Source organism: Penicillium cataractarum (genome assembly GCF_028827025.1).
Source record: "Penicillium cataractarum strain IBT 29864 chromosome Unknown utg000007l, whole genome shotgun sequence".
In the NCBI taxonomy this organism is placed as follows: domain Eukaryota; kingdom Fungi; phylum Ascomycota; class Eurotiomycetes; order Eurotiales; family Aspergillaceae; genus Penicillium; species Penicillium cataractarum.
In genome coordinates this window covers 893,048-915,752 of record NW_026622743.1, presented here as the reverse complement: position 1 = coordinate 915,752, position 22,705 = coordinate 893,048, and the positions used below count along the sequence as shown (strand labels likewise).

Below are 22,705 nucleotides of genomic sequence, written 5' to 3'. Positions count from 1 at the left end.
CATCTCAAACATACCGAATAATGGCTTCTCTTCAGGATGCACTGCAAGGATCTCTTGACCTTCCATTTCCTGCTGGTACCAAACAGGTCGCTGGGATTGTGGAAGGGGTCCAAACCGACGTCATGGTCATGAACTTTAATGATAAGATCATGCTCGCTATTTCTCAAGAGGGCCGACTATCTCATTGGGTATGTTTAAACGCATTGCCATTTCTAAAGGTCTAGCTCTTTCTAACATTTGATAGCTTCATGTGCCCCTTGGAAATCACAACCCAGGGACTGATGGCATGCATACTTTCCCAGAAAGCACAGAGGACAGCCTGTTACCCCTCAGTACCCTGACAGCAACCTCAATTCTTGGTGGACATAGTCCTGGACAGGATACAGTTGGCCAACTACTTGCCCGCCAAATTGCAACCGCCATTGCGACCAAGTCCCCTGCTGAGAAGCGGCTCTTGGTCGTTGGGTTGGGCCTCCGCACTGCAGCTTCAGACCGAGATTCCTTCTTCGCCATCATCGACCTTGTTCTGCAATGCATCTAATCTGTCCGTGCCATGAGAAATAATACTATCTATAGTACGAGATACAGTCTCAGCTATTGATCTATGTTCACCGCCAAAATCGTCGAGTCTGCGCAGAATATCACTCCTCCTCTGGGAACGGACACACCCAGGGCTCGGCCTTGCTGACAAGGAGTGGGTGGTTCTAGCCTGCAGTCTGCACCCTGCAAACGGGACGAAAATTCTTAGACACCCAGCCAAATGAGTTGCAGAGTGAAACTTCCTTGTGCGCTTGCAAGACACCGCACTTGAGACTGGAGAGGCGGGAACCATACTAGTAGGATGTTGCAGATTACCCGCTCATTACAGGTGACGCACCGTCCTGGATTTGCGCTTACATCTCGATACCAAGGGGCTCTAAAGACTGAAGATGGTTCGTTCAATCCAGCCTGTTCTCGCCAAATAAAGCCTTTCCAAATATCCGATAGCCAGAGTAGATATGTCTTCAGAATAAGCTCCGATCGCTATAGCTCTCTATTCCACGCCAAGTAAACCATCAACACAAATACAAGTAAAAACCCGTCTAACAATGATGAATGCTTTCATCGTACATGGAGTCATTGTTATTGCTAGCTACCAGATTAAGAAAGTGAAACCCCAGACTGCCGTCTCCATAACAGTAAGGAGAAGCAGAATGATGGGATAAAGACAAACACAAAACTTTTAGCGCGGAAGGGGTATTCACAAATGCCGCGGGCTGCACCAGAAAAGCAAATTGATGTACATGAAATCGTGCCAGGTAAGGGTTGGTCATTCGAGGTTGCTGTCGTTTCAGGGATTGGGGTAGGAGTTTTTTGTTTCATAAAGTAGTGAGGGGGGAGGGGACAGTAAAAGAACGTGTTCGTGGAAGAATGTTGGAAGGAACATGATACTCTGGCCGAGAGAGATTCGTCTATATCGACTAGACACAATGCTCAGCGGCTCCAGCGAGAGAAGTCTAGGTTCTGAAGGATGTTTGTTCCAGATGCTGCATTCCACTCAGAGGCAAAGTCAGTTTGCACTGGAGCAGCACGAGTCGGCAGTTCCTCGGAGAAGATATTGTGCTTCGTGTTGCGACGTTGGCCAGGGTACGCGCCTTCAGCAACCTCGGCACTTTGAGCTTGGGCAGCCAAGGCCCTCTCGCGAACTTTCTTGATTTCGCGAAGACGGGTCCGCCAGGATGAAGCGTGCTCGCCGCCCTTGTTGTTCCAGACGAGAGAGAAGACAGATGCATTCAGAGCGAGAATCCGCACGAAGGGAGCTAGATTCTTACCCGAGATGACCTTTGGAGTCGCAGCAGGCGATACGTCAGGGTAGCCGGGCTTGCTCATGACTCTCACAGTGTAGAAGAGCTTGTCGGGATCTTGTTCACCAACCGCGGCCCCAGATTCATCGTACGCAATACGGCTGCAGGGGGTGATCACGATATTGATGGAATTGAACTCTGATGGGATCGTGTCAAAGTTGAAAGGTAAGTTGGAACGGTTGAAGACAATCGTAACAAAGTTGTTGCCAATGTTTCGCTTCTTATTGATGCAGTTGGGATCACGGTCAAAGTTCGTGGGCATCATTGTAGCGACATGGTAAACAATCTCTGTTACCCGATCACGCCAGGCATAAGTTGCCTCGCCGTCAGTATCGGCATAGAGTCCTTGCGTATTGAACTGAGCATTCCGAAGAGACACTTTGGTTCCAAGACCAGAGAGGAAATGTTCATAGTCTGGAGAACCACCGGTATTCGCAAGGATGTCTGCCTCTTTGCTCTGACCATTGTCAAGATAGACGACTCCGATTCGGTGGCCGTCCACAATGTCAGTGCGGTCAAAGTTGGCAATCGCTCGCCTTGTAATGTCATCTTCAGGAACCGGAATGGGCTGCATCACTGTTGGGGTAGGGAACGCAGTGGCAGTGAGTTGAAGCAAGATGTGGGTGGGTAAGACTGCCGTACGTGTCGCATCGGAATGGAGGTGAGCGTCTGGAGTTGGGGGAACCTGATGCGGGAGAACAGGCGCCGTGCGCTGTTGATACATGGAATAGGTCGTTCCTGACGCCTGACGTTTCGCCAGCTGGGTCAGTCCGGAAATACCGGCTGTCTCAACAGTGACAATACTCATGCCAACGACCCAAGATTTCTTGGAAACAGGTCCGTCCTCGGGAGTCGGAGGGAAAGTCTCGTATGGGATAGTCTCTCCCAAGTCCGAAAAGGCCACACGCTGCATCAAATCGATGAACACCTGACTCTGCTCCTCAACAACTTCCTTGCCGTGCTCATCGTGGAAAATGAGTCTGCTTGTAATCCAATTGACATGCTTTGGACGATCTTGCAGCTTCAGGGAGAGATACCAGAATACCATGACACTGTATGTGAGGGTCATGATGTATTTGGACATGGCATCATGCGCTGGAGCTTCGGCTGCTTCGGCCGCGCTCGAGGCAATTTCCCGCGCACCGCCGCTAAGTCTGGACTGCGGTTGCTGAGAGGCTCGTGTAGTGGGTGACTCAGATGCTTTGTGGCGTTGTTCTTGTTCTCTCGAAGTCTGCAAGAACCGAATGCAAATTCCAAACACGGTGCGAATCTCCTCTTCTCGAAGGTTGACGTAGACATCCGGCAGACGCGCGAGCAAAGCCAAAAACTCCAAGATGTGAACGGCAATATTGGACATGGTAATAACCTTTGACATCTTGTCGAGAATGTTATTCAACGACTTTGTCACCGACATTGGAATTTCATGGCAGCAAAGAGAAAGTGCTTGGATGCATCCACGGGATGTAGCACCCCAAGAACCAATAATTCCAAGCATGAACGCTCGTACCAAATCATCCTCTTCGCTTTTAGCAAAGTGTTCGTGGTAGCCGACCAGCATGCATAGTGTGTCAAAGATACAAGCAGCCACATCGCTCTTCTTTAAGCCTGTAAGCGCGGGTGGCTCGTGGAAACTCTCGTTCTTGACCTGGTCACACAAAATGCTTCGCAGAAGTTTGATTTGAGGAATCGAGTTATTGAAGAACTCTTTGTTGCTAAGCTGAGGACCAAGGTGAGTGAGAACGTAGCTGTAGACGTCCCAATCGGTCTCCCGCTGAAGGAGCGAGATCACACACTCAACCCACATGTTAACTTTCAAAACACCCATCAGCGCCGGCGTGGAATCGGCAGGGGTCGAAACGCCATTGTTCTGCGTGTGAGCGAACACAAAGGGGCTAGACTCCTCAGATGGCTGCTCTGGAAGCACCTGGGGTTGGGAGTATGTCCAAACGGGTGGCGTCAACTTTGATCCACGAGCCGAAATCGAGCCTCGAGGCCCTGACTTGGATAGAAAGTTTGTAGGAAGTTCTTTCGCAGGAATCTTTCCGCCCATTAAGGGGATCAGGTTGTCCTGCTGAGGAAGGTCTCTAATAGGGCTCTCACTGGGAGGATGAAGTATAGAGGTTACGTCGACATTCCGTCCTAGCACGTTCATCAGGAAATCATTTTCCGATGTCGAGACAACTGTGATAGCACCGAACGAGTCGCATCGAAGTCGGAACAGTAGCTTCAAGACAGTCAATCGAGCGTCCGCTGGGCGATCCGGGGACTGTGCGATCTGCAGCAAGGCCTCGAAAATAATGATGGATTTGGCGGCCGAGGTATTCAGAGCACGAATCATCATCTTGACCAAGCCCACCGCGCACACATTTCCCAGTGTCAGCTCTAAGACGCTCGTGGATGTACGACGCGGAGCATGGCTTGGCGAGGTCTCACGCGGTTCATCTTTCGCCGGATCTCTTTCCATGGGCCCCGCAATGGTGTCGACTAGACGCTTGAAACCTCCATGGTCATTGGAGTTGATAGCGGGCTCCGTGATGAATGAAACGAGCGACTCCAAGAAGAGCAGGTCATGCTCGGCAGAAAAGTCTGCGAGTAGAAGATCCAGCAGGCCATGCTCTTCCGAGAATAACAAATGCTCGTTACCGGCAAGAGCCTCTTTAAGCGTATCGAGGGCTAATATGCGAATGTCCGAGGACTGCTTTCGAGGCTGAATGAAACGTTCAATGATCTCCCTGCAATGGTGTAACCAGTTAGATCCCTCAGAAGGATGACATAGGGTGTCCTCTCTCATCATGTTGATGATGAGTTCTGACTGAGAGGGGTCGATGTATTGATGATTCTTTGCCAAGAATCGAACTGCCTCTTGCTTCTGTTCTCTATTGAGTTGTTCCCATAGAGACTCCACAACGGATGTTAACCTGATGATATTTGCAAGAATATGAGACTTGATATCATCGTGCGTGCTTTTTACATGGGACTGTTGTGGGCTGGTTGGTGAAGCGATCGGCTCGTCGTAGTCCTCGTACACTCTCCGGGAGCACAGAAGCAGTAGATCAATAAAGGCCGCCCATCCGTGTGCGAGAGAAATACGGCTGTAGTCACTCTCCAGTATATTTAAGCACAGGTCCAGAATGTCTGCGTCAACTCGACCGTCGTCTTTTTGAGCAATGACCATGAGGGAATCAATCAATTGATCAAATGCAATTTCAGGCATTCCATCCTGGCCGTACGCTCGTGCAAGATCGGAGAAGATGTAAAGAGCTCCGCGGTGAACGTTCAAATTCCGGGGAGACTCTTCAGCACATGATTCTCTCAAGAAAGTATGCAGGGTCGTCATCATTTCTTCCTGCTTTGGTGACTTTGCTAGGCTGCGCACGGCTCGTGACGTTGGCCCAGAGAGGGATTTGACGGAGGCATGAATGCTGCAGAGAACTTCCAAAAGGGGGACAAAGCTTGCGCTGGGGACACTCGCGTACATAATAACGGCATCGAAAACCGCCAGCGAGTTCTTGATATCCGTAGCGACGCTGGTCTTCTTGCAGATTGTGAATGTCTCCGTAAGAAGCATCTCGATTTCTTCTGTTGTTGGCGATTTGCGCTGGAGTGTGATGAGATCCACCGCAAATTGGAAGAGGTCTCCAAGAATGGCTTCATCTTGAACAAGCTCATTCGGTTTGAGCGCTTTCCCTTTCTTCGCTTTGGAGCGTGCTGTCGCAATTATCATGTAAAGTGGAACGATCCATGATGAAATAATATGAAGGATAGAGGAACTGGTAAAGTCCAGCTTCCTGCCATGGTCCGACAAAGCGATCAGCGACTGGACTCGGGCGGCAATCACGTCACCCTCGGTGGGCATCGCGATTGATTCAAATACCATACGCCTAGCAGCGGGAGGCAAGTCTTGACGGGATGCTATGGCCTCCAGCAATTTGGCACCCGCTTTCTGGGCATCACTAGAGCTCTCATGGTGAAGTAAATACTCTGCTCCCTCCCACAATGTCATAGATTGCTCGGCGGTAAACCATGACAGGGTTCTGGATACTAAATCTGCTTCCTCGATAGCATGATTCAAGTTCTGCTTCTGCGACAAAATGCGCAAAGAAGACTCGAAGTCGGGGCCATGAGGCGCATCCGAAGAGCTCGAAACCACACTGCCGCGATGCATAGCTTCGAGTCCGAGGACAAGTCGGGTAGTGCCTCGGCTATCTGTCGTTTGGGAAATAGAGTCGCTGCTACTATCTGGCAGAGATACGGGGGAATGCGATTTTGGACGACCAACGCCTAACGTCTTGAAGACATCTGCGAAGCTAGAGGAAGAAGGTTTGTGTTGGGGTGCTGGTGGAGCATCGTCGGAAGACATCCGCCTGATTACGGTAGGAGAAGTTCAGGTCAAGAGAGCGTGTGTGTTGTCTTTATCATAAAGTCGGGTCAGTTATGAGCCATTGCATCACCTGAGTCACCGATAGGGCTATCAGGAGGGCCGAGCTAGTGCAACCGTAAGGGCCCACTCAAAAGAGGAGACTGACCTTTACACAGGTAGGTTGACGAAAGCTCTTTACCCTAAGGGCCACTCCTAGAGGACCGCTGTGCACATTCAGAGCCTGACACAGCGTGCGGTGGAGCTGTGACAAAAGTACACCGTCGATAGTCCGTGTCAAAGCGGGATCTTGGGAGGATCGTTTCAGCGACGGGGGAGTCCGGCGTGTCAAAGTCACCAGTTTGATGTAGGCCCTGAAACTATGAGGTTCCAGATGGTGCCGGGGACGAGGGGTGACAATCGCAAGTGCAGGGGGTAAAGCAAGAGAAATGAGATCACGGGCAATGAGGTTATTCCAGCCCAAGTCACCTGAGCCTATGATGTGACCACTCCGCCTTCATTCAATGGCAGAAAATAACAAAGAAAAGTCAAAAGTGGGGGTAAACGACGAGGCGGTGAAAGAGCTGCGGCAAGCTAGTATAGCAGCCTCAGGCACAAAATGGTTATATATCACATAATTAAGGCATTAAGGCATGCATAGTGGGAAGGTGAGAGCATGTGACGGGCTAACCATAGTTGGGTTAGTGTGTTGACGCAGTGGGCTGCCCGTACAATTATCTCAGCGAAGCCGCCTTCATTATTTATTATGGTCGTTGCCATTTGAGCTTTGCTTTGTTCTGGCTCCCATTTAAGCCCAGGTCTATTTATCCCACTATTTCCATCTCTTGGAAACCTCTCATTTCGATCCTTCCCTGAGACTACTATCTCGATCCTCCTCTTTAACGGTTGCCCCTCGCTCTTGTTGACACCCCACGTACCAGTGAAAATGGCGGAGGCTCTTGGAGCTCTGTTGGAGGCAAGCTTGGATCCACGCCGGAACAAGGAAGGTATGTGTGTTATCGCATGGAAAAGTGATGGAGAATCCTTCTAATGACTCTCTGGGATTGAATCAGCCGAGCTTGCCCTGCGACAGGAAGAACAAAAACCGGGCTTTTCGCTACAACTCCTCCAAATCTCTGCGTCCGATTCATCTCCCAGCAACATTCGCCTTGCTAGTGCCCTCTGCTTCAAGAACTTTGTCAAGCGCAATTGGACCAACGAAGATGGAAACTGGAAGCTGCCTCAAAATGAGGTTGAAACCATCAAGCGCGAGCTGATCAACTTGATGATCTCGGTCCCTCCCTCGATCCAAACTCAGCTGGGCGAGGCTGTTAGCGTGATCGCCGACAGTGATTTCTGGGAGCGATGGGATACTCTTGTTGACGTGGGTGGCTATAAGTTCTGATTTTGCTGGAAGAGTATGGCTGACTTTTGTTTTTCTTCCTTCCGTAGGACCTCGTTTCGAAGCTGTCGCCGTCCAACCCTACGGTCAACATTGGTGTTTTGCAGGTTGCGCACTCAATCTTCAAGCGCTGGCGCCCGCTTTTCCAATCCAATGAACTCTACATGGAAATTAATCATGTCCTGGAGAAGTTCGGAACTCCGTTCCTGGCCCTGTTCGAGGTAATTCCGAGACACCTCCCTTCAGTCTAACTTTGTTACTCTTTTTTTCGCCGAAAATTAGGGACGACATGTTATAAGTGGTTCGCTAATACTGGGTGTCTCTATAGGGCCTCGACACTTACCTCGAACAAAACAAGACCAACAAGGAAAACTTGACCCAGGGTTACAACCAGCTGAACTTGATGATCAAGTTGTTCTACGACCTCTCGTGTCACGACCTTCCTCCTATGTTCGAAGATAACATCGGCGCGATTGCACAGATCCTTCTCAAATACCTGACATATGACAACCAACTACTCCACACCGATGATGAGACCGATGCTGGCCCGTTGGAGTATGTCCGTGCCGGAATTTTTGAGGCTCTGACTCTGTACGTCCAGAAGTTCCTTGATGCATTTGGACCTCATGTCGGACAGTTCATCCAGAGCTCCTGGAGTTTCTTGACCACCATCGGCCAAGAGACCAAGTATGACATTCTTGTCAGCCGTGCCCTTCACTTCTTGACCTCGGTCGCTAGCATGCCCGAGCATGCCCCCTCTTTCCAGGCCGAGGAGACGCTTGGACAGATTATTGAGAAGGTCATTCTGCCCAACGTGAGCCTGCGTGAGTCGGATGAGGAGCTGTTCGAAGACGAGCCGATTGAGTTCATTCGCCGGGATCTGGAGGGATCCGACAGCGAGACCAGGCGGCGCGCTGCAACAGACTTCCTTCGACGACTGGCTGAGAAGTTTGAGGCATCCGTGACCAAGGTGACTCTCAAGTATACCGAGCACTACCTTGGCGAGTATGCCAAGGATCCTGCGTCAAACTGGAAGTCCAAGGACACAGCGACCTACTTGTTCTCTGCGATTGCCGCCAAGGGTGTTGCGACCTCTACACACGGTGTCACTGCTACGAACAACCTGGTCAGCATCACCGACTTCTTCCAGCGGCACCTTGCCGCAGATCTCATCTCCGATGACGGAGTGCACCCAATTCTCAAGGTTGATGCTATCAAGTACTTGTACAACTTCCGCAGCATCATCACCAAGGAACAATGGCAGCAGGTGCTTCCCGTGTTGGTAAAGCACCTGGCTTCCGCAAACTATGTTGTCTACACATATGCTGCGATTGCCGTGGAGCGCGCTCTCTTCCTCAGCGACGCCCAGGGACAGCCCGTCATTCCTCCCACCGAGATTACTCCGCTGTCCAAGGAACTTTTGGAACACATCTTCCAGTTGATCCAACGGGATCCCGCTCCTGAGAAGGTGCAGGAGAACGAGTTCCTGATGCGCTGTGTCATGCGTGTGCTGGTCGTCATCCGTGAGGGTGTCGTGCCTTTCACAGATGTCGTGCTGAACCGCCTGATCGGCATCACGGATATCATTCGCACCAACCCTAGTAATCCGAAGTTCTATTACTACCACTTTGAAGCCATGGGTGCTTTCATCCGGTATGAGTTTTACTTCTTCACTGCAATTTAGTTGTTCAACAGACCTAACTATTTCTAGATTTGCCGCCCCGGCCAATCCCGACAAGCTCGAGCAGGCCCTATATACGCCATTTGCCGGTATTCTCCAGAACGACGTGCAAGGTAAGTCCATCATTCATATGTTCTCGTCACAGCTCTGCTAACGTTTTGTCACAGAATTCATGCCCTATGTGTTCCAGCTCTTCGCGGCTCTTCTTGAGGCCAACCCCTCTGCAACTCTGCCTACCTACTACCAGGAATTGATTGCGCCAATCTTGATGCCAGTCATGTGGGAGTCGCGAGGCAACATCCCTGCCCTCGTTCGGCTGCTTTCCTCCATTATCCCCCGTGGATCGCAGTACATCCTCGAGCACAGCCAGGTTGAGCCTATTCTGGGTATCTTCCAGAAGCTTTTGTCAACCAAGACCAACGAGGGCTATGGCTTCGATCTCCTGGAGTCTGTGGTTGCAAACTTCGCACCGTAATTAACACCATATCCTAGTTTTTTTTTTTTGAATGGGCTATTGAGCTAATCATGTCACATAGTGCCGCACTGGAGCCGTATTTCATCCAGATCATGCAGATTATTCTTCAGCGTCTGCAAAACTCCAAGACCGAGAACTTGTCCCTTCGATTCGTCCGGTTCTATCACTTCCTGACTGCTCATGACGACAAGGGATACAGTCCGGACACCATCCAGCAGATCTGTGAAAAGATCCAGCCAGAGTCAGTTGACCCCACTCCTTCCATATAGGTATAATCCTGACAAACAATGTGATAGTCTTTTCAAGGGCGTTTACCTCGGCCTTGTGCTCGCCGATACTCAGAAGCTGGCACGCCCTCTGGATCGCAAGACTGCAGTTATCTCACTGACCAAGACTCTTGCCAACTCGGAGGCATTTGCCACCAAGTATGTCAAGGGCTGGGCGTTCACCTGCAACACTCTGCTGAAGCTCCTTGAGCTTCCCCCGAGGTTGTCCACAAGGATGACCTCATTGAGTTCGACGCCGAAGAGATGTCCTTCGGCGTTGGATTCACGGCGTTGAACACCATCCGTATGCAGCCCAAGGACCCCTGGCCTGAGACGGGTCTTGATCTCAAGGCCTGGGTTGGCTCTTACCTGAAGGAGGCGGACAAGAAGAATGGCGGCCGAGTTTCACAGTTCGCCCAGGAGCGTCTTGATGACCAGGCCAAGTCGGTCCTTGGGAGCTATATTTCCTAAGAGTCTTAGATTGGGGTGATCATGGTTTGCGCCAGGGAGGGCAGTTGTAATGAGTTTCCTTTGTTCTTAAGAAAAACACAAAAAGTTGACGATTGAACGACACCCCATCTGCCTCGGAGGATGTTAGTGGATGGCGTGTATGCAATGATGGATGAATCTCTCTATATTGATGGGCGGTTTCTCCATCATAAATCTGATAGGATATGCCCAATGAATATTTAAGGGGAATAAAATGTGTCCGTTGCCCGTAGTACACAGTATGCCTTAACGCCTCAATCCCAGAGCAAAGTATATGCAAAATATACAGGGTATTAGCCAGCACAGCTCACGTCGACGGGCCCTTCTCCGACGTGTCCTTCCCAGTCGTCCGTTTTTCGACTTCGACTTCGACTTCTGTTTCTACATCCCCATCCGCCTCCTGCTCCAATCCCTCACTCACTCCCTCTTCAGCGCCCTTCTCCAAATCCCGATACTTCCTCCTTGCCTTCTTAACCTTACTAGCCTTCTTCTTCCTCGCCGCCTCCGCCTTCAGCGCAACCCGACTCTGATCCCCCTTCTCCCGAGCCTCCACTCTATCCGCCAGCAGCGAGCGCGCCATCTTTTCATTCTGCGAGCGTGATCGCGTCGCTTGGCATTTGACGACGATCCCGGACGGCGCATGGATGATTTGTACGGCGGAGTTGGTTTTGTTCTACGCTTGTTAGATTTAGGACTTCTGGTAGAGATTGCCGGTGTAGGCATTGGGGTTGGTAAAGGCGTACAATCTTCTGGCCACCGGGTCCGGTGCCTTTTAGGTAGGATACTGTTAGGTCGGCGTCGTTGATTTTGAGGCGGGCTGGGAGGGGTTTTGCGGGGAGGAAGGGTGTTTGGGAGAAGGTGCGATGTGGAAGTAATAATGTATATGGAGAAAGTAATGCATTTTGGGTTGAAGAGCCCCGGGATAACTGGGACCAGAGTTGTGACCGGATCATGGCTGTTGATTTCATGATTTAAAGAAGAGTGTCTGTGGTGATGTTTCGCGAATAGCTTCGACGATAGCCGATAAGATAACCGATAAGGATATCGATAAAGAAGATAAGCTCCGGGGTTTCGCGGATGCTTCTTTTGGTCTTATTGGGGCTTGAGGTATAAGATCCACTCTTGGGATCGGGGATATGGTTTATTCTTGGGACGATGAGTTTTCTGCAAGTACGGATTTGCATTCCGGTGAGATTGGCAAGCCGTGAGATTATGCTCGTTGCACAATTCTGGTACAATATTGCCCAGTCTCATGGATGCTATATTTACAAGAAAGCTCCAATTGATAGCCAGCGACAGACTATCTAGCTAAATACTTAGTATGAATGAACATAGTTACATATAGATCTAGGTAATCATGGTCCTTGCGTATAATGCTTGCCCGTAACCTTAGTTCGCTTGTATATCTCGCCCAACTACGGCGTAGAATTGTTGACGGAATACTCTATACAGCCTGTAGACGGAAGGTCTCCCGATGAATAGGACAAAGTTCCAATAATAATAGACTCAGCATAAAATGGCAGCCTAATACAGTAAGCGGCTCGATTTACTCCCGAAACCCGTCGCGGAATCGATGAACAGCGCCAACTAGGTACCAGTATTTTATGCAGTATGCAGTAGGCAAAATGGGGGCAGGTTGACGTACACCCAGTGGGACAAAACTTAGACACTGGTAAGTATTGATAGGTAGCTATACTGTCCATTGTAGTTCACTCAAATTGACTGGATCAAAATCCAATACGAGTATACGAGACCCTGATTGACAGGTGCACATCTGAAACACGCCGGGTCGGGATGGTGCACGGCCGAGAGGTGGCGAAGCAACCAAACCTCCCAGGGGAAAGGAGGAAGAGTTTAGTCAATTTTTCTTGGGCCCTTTTTGCCGTTACGACTCCGGATTTCACCCACCATCAATCCTAAATACTCAATTCAACTGCTTCTGCTACAGTCGCTAACATCCGTTCAATCGTTCCTTCCATTTTTATTCCTCCTCGGCTACCAAGACTGTGGTCACGCCTGTCCGCGTGTCTCTAAACTCTTCCGACTTCTCTCCTGAAGCACCTCAGCCGCCACGTCCCCACAATCGTCGGCCTTCCCCAACACTCGCCGAAGCCTGTCGATCACGTCAGATCTGCCTGTTCATCCATTGTGACTGTCTTTGCAAGCAGTATGGTGGCATAGATCTCCCGTTTGACTAACAATTCCCTCGTCATCATAACCGCCACACGTCGTTTCGGAGTCCGAGTGGGCCAACAAGACTAAGGTACTCAATTTGAGCTTATCGGCGATTCGAGGAGACCGACCCCGTCTGCCAAGCCATCGCTCCGTCTCTGCCTCTGCTCGCGCCAGCTTCTGACTAGGGGGCTATTCGTGCGAGTCCAAGACCAAGAAAGGTGTCACCGCAGCCGACCACAACCCAGGCGCCTCTTCAACCTCGACTTCGTTGAACGTCTCCTATCTGCGATTGAAACGGAGAACAAGACAACGAGACCGAACAGCCTCGATAAATCTCTTCTGCGACGCTACCAGGAATAACGACGACGATTTTACTGCAGCCATGGCTCTCTTCCTCTGGATCCTCACCAACTTTGTGCGCTGGGTGCGCCTAAAGATCTACCAATATGAGGTGACCTTTGCCATCTACATGCTCACCCCGACCGAAAAATTCATCTTCAGTACGTGGCCCTCGTGATGAACCATTGTCAATGTCAATTGAAGCTAACCGTCTTCCCTTTCACTCGAATAGACTCCCTTCTCCTTACCCTGATCACCATGATCGCTACTGGCATCTACATCTACCTCCCAGACCACCTCCGCGCCATCTACGGTCACCTCTACTACTACTGGGCCGGAGAACGGCCCTTCATTTCCACCCGTCTGACCTCTTCAATGGGCTCCGTCTTCGGTGATGCCGCCACCCAGGGTCTTGAGGTTGTATACGAGACTGCGAAGACGGCCGCTGCGGCTGCCACGACGACACAGCATCTCGGTGAATTGTAACTTGTGAATAGTGTTGCCCCGGGAGTTTGGGGGAGTCCGGACAGAACATGAATTATCTGGAAGACCGGCCTGAACAACGACTACGAGTCAATGCTTGTTGACCGGCTGGCGCATCATTGGCGTTTTGTGTTTTCTCTATTGGATTCTCGTGTCGGCTTGTCCGAGGAATGACCATGCATTGCGAAGCCACGTCATGACCCTTTGGCTGGAATCATCCGATCGTTTTGCTTGGATATTCGTTATTGGCCGTCCCATTGATAGACACGCTTTGCATAGCGCAGATATTTATCATTAATTGATATCCTTCTGTGTTACCCAAACGGTCCCGGTTGGTGACAATGGCCAAAACTCCATGGATGGCCTACCTCCGGACGACGAGACTTTTCTTTTTGCGGGATATCTGCACACTATCTTTTTTTCCTGCCCGCGGAATAATGCCTATATTGAACGAGGCCCAACTGGCCGATAATATGTAATGTAATATAAACATCATCAAGACGTCAAAGAAATGATACATTGAAGTCCCCGAGTCAAACTTGGTAATCCCAAAACCCATAAACGCCTAATATGCCCAGAGCAGAGTATTGTTATACAAATCATTCGTCCCTCTCACACGTACGACTCCCACACATGCCACGCCAACCGCAGGGACGTTGACAAACCCCCGGGGGAGGAGGCGGAGCAAAGCCAGGCGCAAGCTAGACAGGCGTGATGGATGCTATAGCCCAGCTAGCCCATTTTTAATTTTGGGTCTGCGAGTCTACCCTTTTTATCCATACTCGTCAAAACAATTTCCCCTCATTGTCCAGCCTGCGACTGCTGTGCGTCCGCCTGAGCCTGCGCCTGGGCTGCCAATGCGGCTTGCTCCTTCTGCTGGCGCTCCCGTCGGAGGGCGTCCACCATGCGCATGCGCGACAGCTCCTTGTCGATCTCCTCCTTGTCCAGTGGGATCTTATGTGATTGTTCGGCGGTGGGCCAGAAGTTCTTCACGTTGAAGCGGTCATCGAGGTTCGTGCCGAAGTAGTACATCCAACCGATGGGGAAGAGGACGTACATGCCGAACTAGAGGGAAGTAGGTCAGTACAGGTGCGAAAGATTGGAGAGGGTCTAGACAGGGAAATTGAACACGGTGCAATCATGAAATAAGTGAGAATGTGCTTTATATGAGCGCGGGACTTACCTTGAAAACTTCCAGGTTTCCGCCCTGAAGGCGACGAAGCATGTTTGAGATCATTTTGGCAGATGAATTACTCGACAGGGAGCCTTTTGGTAGAAATAATTCGAGATATATGCGGTATCTCCGGGATCTGTGCAGCTCAAGCAGTGGCCGATCAAACGATGCAAGACTCGGGATCTGGATATTGTCTGATGCGCCAGTCACGGGCCCGATGATTCAAACACCGCAAACCAAGACAAACAGCGCAAACATGCCGCTCTGGAAAGATGAATTGCATAAGCAAAGTGCCAAGTCACCTGACCTACCGCGGGCCTCGGCTTGCGGTGGTCTCCCCGCAAAACGGCCATTCTACGGTGCCTGCCACGCGCCGAGTTTACCGGGGGTTTTGTCCCATGCATAATTATACGATCGTCTGTGTCCATAGAAAACCTCCCCCGGACCCAGATTGACTCGGCTCCAATTCCGTCAAGAGTATCTATTCATATCCAAAATCGCAACCATGTCCAACGAACAGCTCATCACCCTCACTTATCGGGACCGTGTCGCGATCGTCACGCTCAACCGGCCTGACAAGCTGAATGCTCTGAACCAGGAGCTCTACTACCTCCTCGGCGAGCGTCTCCGGGAGATTGACCAGCGCGAGGATATCTACATCACTGTCCTCACCGGCACAGGCCGATTCTTCTCTGCGTACGATCTATAACACTCTGATCTAACCCATCCCTCTCCAAGCCCTACCCAAACTAACCCAATTCTCCCGAATACAGCGGCGCAGACGTTACAAGCAGCCGTCCCAATGGCGATCTGAGCTCCAACGCTCGCCGCGAACTGGTCAAGGGCTTCGTCGCCAACAACGTCGACGTCACCCGCACCTTCTACAACCACAGCAAGATCCTCGTCGTCGCCCTGAACGGACCCGCCGTTGGCCTCTCCGCAGCCCTAATCTCCCACGCGGACTTCATCTACGCCGCCCCGCACGCCTTCGTGCTAACCCCCTTCTCATCCCTGGGCCTCGTCGCCGAAGGCGGCGCCAGCCGCGCATTCGTCGAGCGTCTCGGCATCGCCAAGGCCAACGAGGCGCTTATCATGAGCAAGCGGATTTCCTGCGAGGAGCTTGTGTCGGCTGGATTCGTGAATAAGGTTATCGAGGCGGACTCGAAGAATAAGGAGGACTCAGATGGGTTCTTGAAGAATGTGCTTGCTGAGGTTGATGATCGGTTGGGTACGCATTTGAATCAGTCGAGTCTGTTGAAGATTAAGGAGCTTGTGCGTCGGCCTGAGAGGGAGATTCTGGATCGTCAGAATGGGATTGAGGCGTTTATGGGTCTGGAGCGGTTTTTGATGGGTGTGCCGCAGGAGGAGTTCAGGAAGTTGGCTTCTGGCGAGAAGAAGCATAAGCTTTAGACTGGGGATGTCGGGTTGTCTTGTATATATAGCTTTGGGGCTTAGACAACAAAGAAGGTTTCGGAAATCCTGCAAGCAATAAGGTTTATACTTTGCGTTTATAAATGGTTCATTTAATTTGTTTGAAAAATGCACTTTTGACCAATCCATGCAAATGCATCGGACAACGCCGCGGAATCCAAAAGCACCTAGGATCAACGCCTCAACTCAATGCACATTTACAGTTGGTCCATCTAGTTGGACTCATTGCCAGCATCCCGGTCCTCGCGCTCCTGTTGCTTCAGAATCTCCTGCCACTTGCCCAAGAACTCGCTCATACCACCAGGTCCGGCCAGCGAAGCATCCACAAGTTCCTTTGGCACTTTATGAGCCGAGAACTGCGGTGTGTTGAACGAATATGACTCCGGGTCATCCTTCTTAATAAGGCGGAACTCCGGCAAAAAGGGCGCAAACCGGTCATCACCACCAGCAGTGACATTATCGACTTCCTCCTCTTCCTCTGAGGCAGAGTCTCCCTCAGCCTCCTCTTCAGAGGGGGTGATAACAGTACCATCCCGAAGGGAGATGCGCACGAACCCTTCCTCGACCCCATTATCTGCCTCCTCTTCGAAACCGATGGGGTCCTTCATCCGCAGGATCTCCAACCAGCTAAAGAGAAGCGGATCGGTCCGCTGTGCCCAAGGGTTGATATCAATAAGCCAGACACGCTGATGCGGAGCTGGAATGTACACATCGAAGGTAAAGTCGGGATCGGGGAAGGTATCGCGCAGCTTCTCATCGAAGAACGACTGGATCCGGGATCGGAGCATGTCGCGCATGCCAAAGAGGAAGTCAAAATGATTCTGGTCACGTTGGCATATGCAAAGCAGCTTGCGATTCCGAACGAAGCATCGGAACTCGAGGGACGGGTTGAAGTTGACGTATTGCCGGAGCACCAGGTGGTAAGGCACGTCTGGCAGGACGTCTTCCGTGGCGTTGCCGTTGATGTGGTCCGGTTCGCAGTTGTCGAAGGGGTGCTCCAGATCATGCGTGATGAAGTCGCTACTCTTTAGGAGAAGATATATATCGTTCGGCGAGCGGCATTCGGTATCGTTTGTTGGGGACATGAAAGTTGCGTCTTTGGGTGCACTCCAGTTCAGCTTCGGCGTGACCTTGCCACCCAATTCTGCAATAGTGTTCTTGATTTGAGTATGAATCTCCTGCCACTCCGCGGATGGATCCGCCTCTCCCTCTTCGGAATCTTCGTATGCATCGAGCTCGTCATCTTCTCTCGGAGGGCGGGCTTCGGGTGGAAGAACGATGCCGTCGGCACGGAGGTAGTTCACAAATTCTGGGGTGAGGGGAATCAGACGAGACTTTGGGATAAGTGGCCGATAACTAAGATTGAAGATTAGACTTTGTTTTGCGAAGATGGTCGCGGAGCGGCAAAAGCATACCGAGGGTGCCAGTCATGGTAGGAGCAATGGAGAATGTGAGAGTACGTCACTGGCGGGAAAGGCAAACGGTCCGGGACTTCGCTCAATGAAGCCTCTACCGGAGTATTTTCTGTCTCCATAACAGGCATTCTCATCTTTTTTAATCTTTAAGCTGCTTGACAAAAGTCATGAAGGGGAACCGCGGGGACGTTTTTCTTTGAGTCACCTGCCGATAACGATAGATGACATAAGCCTGCGGCCACCTCAGGCACCCCGGCGGAGTTGGTGATTTGGTCCCAACGCGACCTTGAGCTTCTCGCAGCACCGTTGTCAGAATGGCCCCCGAGGCTCCAGATCCCCAGAGCCTGAAGTCATGGCAAGACGCATTTCAGTACCCGATTCCTACGGTTCGCCGTGTGGAGCAGGAACTGCGACGGGACATTACAAGCAATAGGGAGAAGCTCCGAGCTCTCGTGGGGTAAGTAGTACACCATTGATGCCGAGTCTGAGTTGCTCAAGTGCTAATATCAATGCGTTTATTAGTACGCGATACCGAGAACTTGTTAGAACTGCGGAGACAATTGTGGAAATGAACAAGGAGATCCAAGACGTGGAGGCTACCCTGACCGATGTTGGACGACGATGCAACCCGCGGCTGGTGGAGAAGAAGCATCTTCATGCGCGGCAGATGAAGAGTGACACTACAGATACAGGTATGCTATGTCTGACCCGTGGCTGAGAGACTCAATTGCTAACATGGCCGGCAGATGCCGATAAGCATACCTTCGGAGCGCAACTAGCGCTACTTCACCGTTGTACAACTTCCATCACTCGACTATTGCGCAAACGGGCTTCGATGCTGCTTATTGCAAAGGTACTCGTTGTATCTCGCCTCCTGCACAAAACTCTCTCTCAACACCCCTCGACCCCACCGTTCCTAGACGATCTGCGTAATCAATTGGCCTCGCTGCGCCGAACACTTCTAAAACGAATTGATAAACGATTGACATCCGCAAATGGCTTGGATGATAGCATAATCGAGTCATTGGCTGCATTCTGCCTTGCGACAAGTTCTTCATCCGACGATGCTATCCATCATTTCCACCAGGTTCGCCTCGATGTTATTACCAGCCAATTGGATTCGTCTCGCGAGAACATCCCGAAAGCCCTTCGACTCTTCATTCGCACACTGCAGAATTCCAAGGTCTTGCGATCTCGTCAATTTTCGGACGTTCTGTCCAAGCTCAAGACAAGACCCATTCTCTCTGATCCAGAAGTTCGCAGTCTAGACGGCCTAGAGATTGAAGTGCTGGGTCGTTGGGCCGCCCCAGAGGTCATCAATTTCACACCCTGGATTAAACTGAGTGAGCTTGGACGCTCTGAAGGTCTCCAGTCTATTAAGGAGTGGTCGTCCCAGGCCTTTGACAGGTTCGTGGAGGGAGCTCGGAAGGCTCTTGCTCAGTGCAATGACTTCCCCGCGCTCTTGTCTTTGCGTGCGGATACCGTAGAATCGTGGCTATCCTCCTGGGGTTCGACGATTACACACGGCTCTGAAGTTGTTCTTGAACGCCTACGAAACATCTTCAACGATCATCTTAAACGAATCCTGACCACTCAGGTCCAGACAATCGATGACATTGCGGGCCAGATTTCATCGACCGTGTCTAACTGGGAAACGTCTGAACATGCTTCAGTTGGGTCCCTCTGGGATTCTGACTTGATTGCCGCGGATTACTCAAACGGGGCATCTATTTTCAAACATGCGGTGGCGGACCGTCTGCTCGGACGGGACGATGACGTGTCTGCAGTCTTGACGAAGTACAAATCCTGGCTCGTATCTGTCCAAGAATTGAATGAATCGATTGATGCTCTCCGCCGCCTTAAGTGGACTGATGTCCTGGTTGGCGGCGAAGTGGAAGATGAAGACATCGACGTCAACCCTCGACTGAACGATGAAGACCCGCGAACTCTTTCGAATGCTCTGCATTCGGCTGTCGGGCAGGCTTACCAAAATCTTCAAGATTCCTTCAATGATGCCTTTGCGACATTTGGGTCTTCGCATCTCAATCAGAAGGCCACATTCTTGCTTCGGCTCATCCGGCTTGTTCGCCGAGAGATACCTTCTGGGTTTGTCGCAGCAGATTTCCTGTTCTCAAGCGACCTTACTCCCAAGCTGCAGGATCTGCTTGCTAAGGACATTGTGACGCATACTGGCGGTCTAGCCTTTGTCCCTGCGATCACAACTATCAAGGAAAAGACTTCTAGGCTTGTTCCTGGCCGGTCGCTTTGGGAAGGCGAACCACCTATGCCTGTCCAGCCTTCACCAAGTACATTCAAGTTCCTGCGTCGCTTGACTGCCACTATGGATGAGAGTGGCCCTGATCTTTGGGACCCATCAACCGTGCGAGTCTTGAAGACTACATTGGCAAAGCAGTTGGAAAAGACGCTCAACTCGACACTCGAGGAACTGGAAGGCTGGGAGACTTCAAGCAAAGCTATTCTCGACTCTGAACCCAAGGATGAAGAACCCGCTGCAGATGGTGACAAGGTCGAGAAAGCGGCAGACGCTACCACTGATCCTGTGGATGCCGATAAACCAATTGATGCCCCTCCTGCAGAGGCTTTGCACGATTGGAAGGTGCAGCTGCTCTTTGATGCCCTTTACCTGGCAAACATGTTAGGCGACCCGACGCAGTTGGCCGATGTCGCGGAGCGGGTTCAAAAAAGCGCCGACCCTAGCCTTGCAGCTGCCAAGGCTATCCGCAAGTCCTCTCAAGAATATTGGAAGCGGACGGAGCTTCTGTTTGGTCTATTGGCAGAGCGTTAATACCCACACTTTGTTCTATATATTCATCATTCTGCAGAGTTCTTGTTATCTTTCTTATCTTAGCGTTTTTTCTTAGCATAGCATCCATAGAGTACAACTCTCTTCCATCCCAATTTGGAAATACACATACATGTGGGAGCTCGATCAATTTACTCAATGTGAACATCTCCCTTGCCCATAATTATCAGACAGAGAGATCGCGTGCGCTGAGAGCTGGACCAGGTCACAATTGCGTACATACTGCACGCTAATCACCTTCCGAACCTTCGTGTTGTTCAACTCGGGATCAACGGAACCGATTCACCATATGTACTTGAGGGTTTATCTTATTAGACTAGATGGAAACGCGAGTTGCATATGCCCATGTTGCGAACGGTCCTAAATAACCGAGAGATTATCCACATGGCCTCGCCGATCGACGCTGTTGTGAGTTGTCATATGCAGGGATCTTGGGCGCCTCAAAAGAACCCCTTGCGAAAACAATAAGCCATCAAACTCATAACACTCTTACTTAACAATGGGATTTGCTATGTGTCATGCAGGAGCCAAATTAGGGTTCAATTCCGTTGATAGATCATATGTACTTTGACCCAAACTGGTAAAGCCCTTCCAGGCGCGGTCGAATTTCCTGATATACCTCGGGTATTATTGGGCATTATCACATCCCTCGCCAAGATAGGACCCCTGTGTAGGGCTCTTGTGGAGGCCTTGGAACTTGATCAGAATGAGTCGATTCTTGCGAGTCGAGATCACTAAGCTCTAGGCAGGGGCTGATTATTTTTAGCCCATGTTGTCCATCACAAAGAGCTGTTCATAAGACAGGCTCTCACCTTCCAGGAATTTGCGAGTGTTCAATTGATCTCGGGTTGCCTTTCTTTTCAACCTTAAGACCATTTGCAGCGATGATCTTGTTCAATCCCGTTTGGATACTATGCATCCTTGCGCAGGTGGCCGTGGCGATTTCCATCCCCAGAGGACAATCATGCACACCGAATAAGACAGCGATGCGCAGAGAATGGTAAATATGCTGATCTTCTACTCTGTTCACCATCTAAAACATTGCTAATACTCTCTAGGGGGGAGATGGCGCCAGCTGAGAGAAAGAACTACACCGATGCCGTTTTATGTCTGACTCGAAAGCCCCCTCGACTTCCAACTGCAGAGTACCCTGGGGTACGCAGCCGATTTGATGATTTTGTCGCGTGCGTATTTGAGACTGCAAATATCGACAAGGAACTAAACACGATTGAGCTGACACTTTACAGCACTCACATTAACTACACACTTCACGTCCACTACAGCGGATTATTCCTTCCATGGCACCGTCGTTTCACCTGGCTATGGGAGCGAGCTCTTCGAGAGGAATGTGGCTATACAAGCTATCTTCCGTAAGGATACTATACAATGTATAACAGGGTCCGGAGCTAATCGTGCATTCAACTAGATACTGGAATTGGCCTCTTTGGACGAACGACCTCCACAAAAGTCCTCTCTTTGACTGCAGCGAAACATCGCTTTCTGGCGATGGGGAGTATAACCCAGAAGAGCAACCTCTATCCGGAGGCAATATCACTCTTCCCCGTGGCTCAGGTGGAGGTTGTATCAAGTGCGGTCCCTTCAAAGACCTACAGATACATCTCGGTCCTTTCTCTCGCGACCTGACTTCGTTCACCGAGATTCCATCCCCAAAATTCGAATACAACCCACGCTGTTTAAACCGAAGTCTAAATAACTTCGTAACTTCAAACTATAACAACGCAACGATCGTTTCACGACTTCTGGCATCAACAGATATCGTCGATTTTCAGACGGTCATGGACCATTGGCCAGCCCGGCCAGATGGCGTCCTCGGAGTTCACGGCGGAGGACACTTTAGCTTAGGTGCAACCATGCAAGATCTATTTGCCTCGCCGCAGGATCCGGCTTTTATGCTACACCATTGTATGATCGATCGGCTTTGGACGATGTGGCAAAGCAGAGATGAGAAGAACCGGCGATATGCGCTCAACGGCACTACGACCATTTTGAATCCACCCTGGGCCCAACCAGTCATGCTAAACATGACGATGGAGTTTGGAGTCCTCGATCGACCGCGAAGGGTGATTGAAGTCATGAACCCTCATGAACATGGGCTGTGTTATACATATACTTGATCTGTATTGAACGTGGACGTGATGCACATACATAGCTTTGGGTTGTACTTGAGTATATAGAAACAAGAGCTCCGGAGTTAATTCTGATGAAGGCGACTGGATAATAACTCTTGAGGTCAACTGTGAAAGAAGGATCCAGTTATTGGTACGACAAAATCTGACCAATGAATGAGGCAGAGAAAGTTTACTAGACTTACATTGATTCAAGCTCGCTA

The 22,705-nt window shown here is 50.6% G+C and overlaps 10 protein-coding genes across 10 annotated transcripts; 6 read left to right on the top strand and 4 right to left on the bottom strand.

Annotated features, from left to right (window-relative positions):
• Positions 1–20: 20 nt before the first annotated feature.
• N7496_007979 (uncharacterized protein) lies at positions 21–541 on the top strand (the record flags this gene model as incomplete). The annotated part of the gene is made up of 2 exons (XM_056700898.1): positions 21–188; positions 245–541. The coding sequence occupies 2 exons, from the start codon at positions 21–23 to the stop codon at positions 539–541; spliced, it is 465 nt and encodes a 154-aa protein (XP_056552961.1).
• A 932-nt stretch (positions 542–1,473) lies between these two features.
• On the bottom strand, positions 1,474–6,009 carry N7496_007978 (putative GTPase activating protein (Tsc2); the record flags this gene model as incomplete). The annotated part of the gene is made up of 1 exon (XM_056700897.1): positions 1,474–6,009. One exon carries the CDS (start codon positions 6,007–6,009, stop codon positions 1,474–1,476), a length of 4,536 nt encoding a protein of 1,511 aa, XP_056552960.1.
• A 1,138-nt stretch (positions 6,010–7,147) lies between these two features.
• On the top strand, positions 7,148–10,496 carry N7496_007977 (uncharacterized protein; the record flags this gene model as incomplete). Its single annotated transcript, XM_056700896.1, has 9 exons — positions 7,148–7,208; positions 7,275–7,585; positions 7,654–7,824; positions 7,932–9,256; positions 9,315–9,397; positions 9,452–9,755; positions 9,821–10,000; positions 10,056–10,188; positions 10,248–10,496. The coding sequence occupies 9 exons, from the start codon at positions 7,148–7,150 to the stop codon at positions 10,494–10,496; spliced, it is 2,817 nt and encodes a 938-aa protein (XP_056552959.1).
• A 325-nt stretch (positions 10,497–10,821) lies between these two features.
• Positions 10,822–11,467, bottom strand: N7496_007976 (peptide chain release factor family protein; the record flags this gene model as incomplete). Its single annotated transcript, XM_056700895.1, has 2 exons — positions 10,822–11,187; positions 11,258–11,467. The coding sequence occupies 2 exons, from the start codon at positions 11,465–11,467 to the stop codon at positions 10,822–10,824; spliced, it is 576 nt and encodes a 191-aa protein (XP_056552958.1).
• Positions 11,468–13,062: 1,595 nt separating this feature from the next.
• On the top strand, positions 13,063–13,514 carry N7496_007975 (serine palmitoyltransferase small subunit family protein; the record flags this gene model as incomplete). Its single annotated transcript, XM_056700894.1, has 2 exons — positions 13,063–13,189; positions 13,261–13,514. The coding sequence occupies exons 1-2, from the start codon at positions 13,072–13,074 to the stop codon at positions 13,512–13,514; spliced, it is 372 nt and encodes a 123-aa protein (XP_056552957.1). The 5' UTR covers positions 13,063–13,071.
• Positions 13,515–14,312: 798 nt separating this feature from the next.
• N7496_007974 (uncharacterized protein) lies at positions 14,313–14,748 on the bottom strand (the record flags this gene model as incomplete). Its single annotated transcript, XM_056700893.1, has 2 exons — positions 14,313–14,576; positions 14,695–14,748. The coding sequence occupies 2 exons, from the start codon at positions 14,746–14,748 to the stop codon at positions 14,313–14,315; spliced, it is 318 nt and encodes a 105-aa protein (XP_056552956.1).
• Positions 14,749–15,190: 442 nt separating this feature from the next.
• On the top strand, positions 15,191–16,095 carry N7496_007973 (dodecenoyl-CoA isomerase; the record flags this gene model as incomplete). Its single annotated transcript, XM_056700892.1, has 2 exons — positions 15,191–15,381; positions 15,459–16,095. The coding sequence occupies 2 exons, from the start codon at positions 15,191–15,193 to the stop codon at positions 16,093–16,095; spliced, it is 828 nt and encodes a 275-aa protein (XP_056552955.1).
• Positions 16,096–16,328: 233 nt separating this feature from the next.
• Positions 16,329–17,659, bottom strand: cdc123 (cell proliferation protein CDC123; the record flags this gene model as incomplete). Its single annotated transcript, XM_056700891.1, has 2 exons — positions 16,329–17,472; positions 17,532–17,659. The coding sequence occupies 2 exons, from the start codon at positions 17,657–17,659 to the stop codon at positions 16,329–16,331; spliced, it is 1,272 nt and encodes a 423-aa protein (XP_056552954.1).
• A 186-nt stretch (positions 17,660–17,845) lies between these two features.
• On the top strand, positions 17,846–20,337 carry N7496_007971 (COG1/VPS51 family protein; the record flags this gene model as incomplete). The annotated part of the gene is made up of 3 exons (XM_056700890.1): positions 17,846–17,988; positions 18,054–18,223; positions 18,278–20,337. 3 exons carry the CDS (start codon positions 17,846–17,848, stop codon positions 20,335–20,337), a joined length of 2,373 nt encoding a protein of 790 aa, XP_056552953.1.
• A 902-nt stretch (positions 20,338–21,239) lies between these two features.
• N7496_007970 (tyrosinase family protein) lies at positions 21,240–22,490 on the top strand (the record flags this gene model as incomplete). Its single annotated transcript, XM_056700889.1, has 4 exons — positions 21,240–21,355; positions 21,414–21,539; positions 21,603–21,725; positions 21,782–22,490. The coding sequence occupies 4 exons, from the start codon at positions 21,240–21,242 to the stop codon at positions 22,488–22,490; spliced, it is 1,074 nt and encodes a 357-aa protein (XP_056552952.1).
• Between the last annotated feature and the right edge of the window lie 215 nt (positions 22,491–22,705).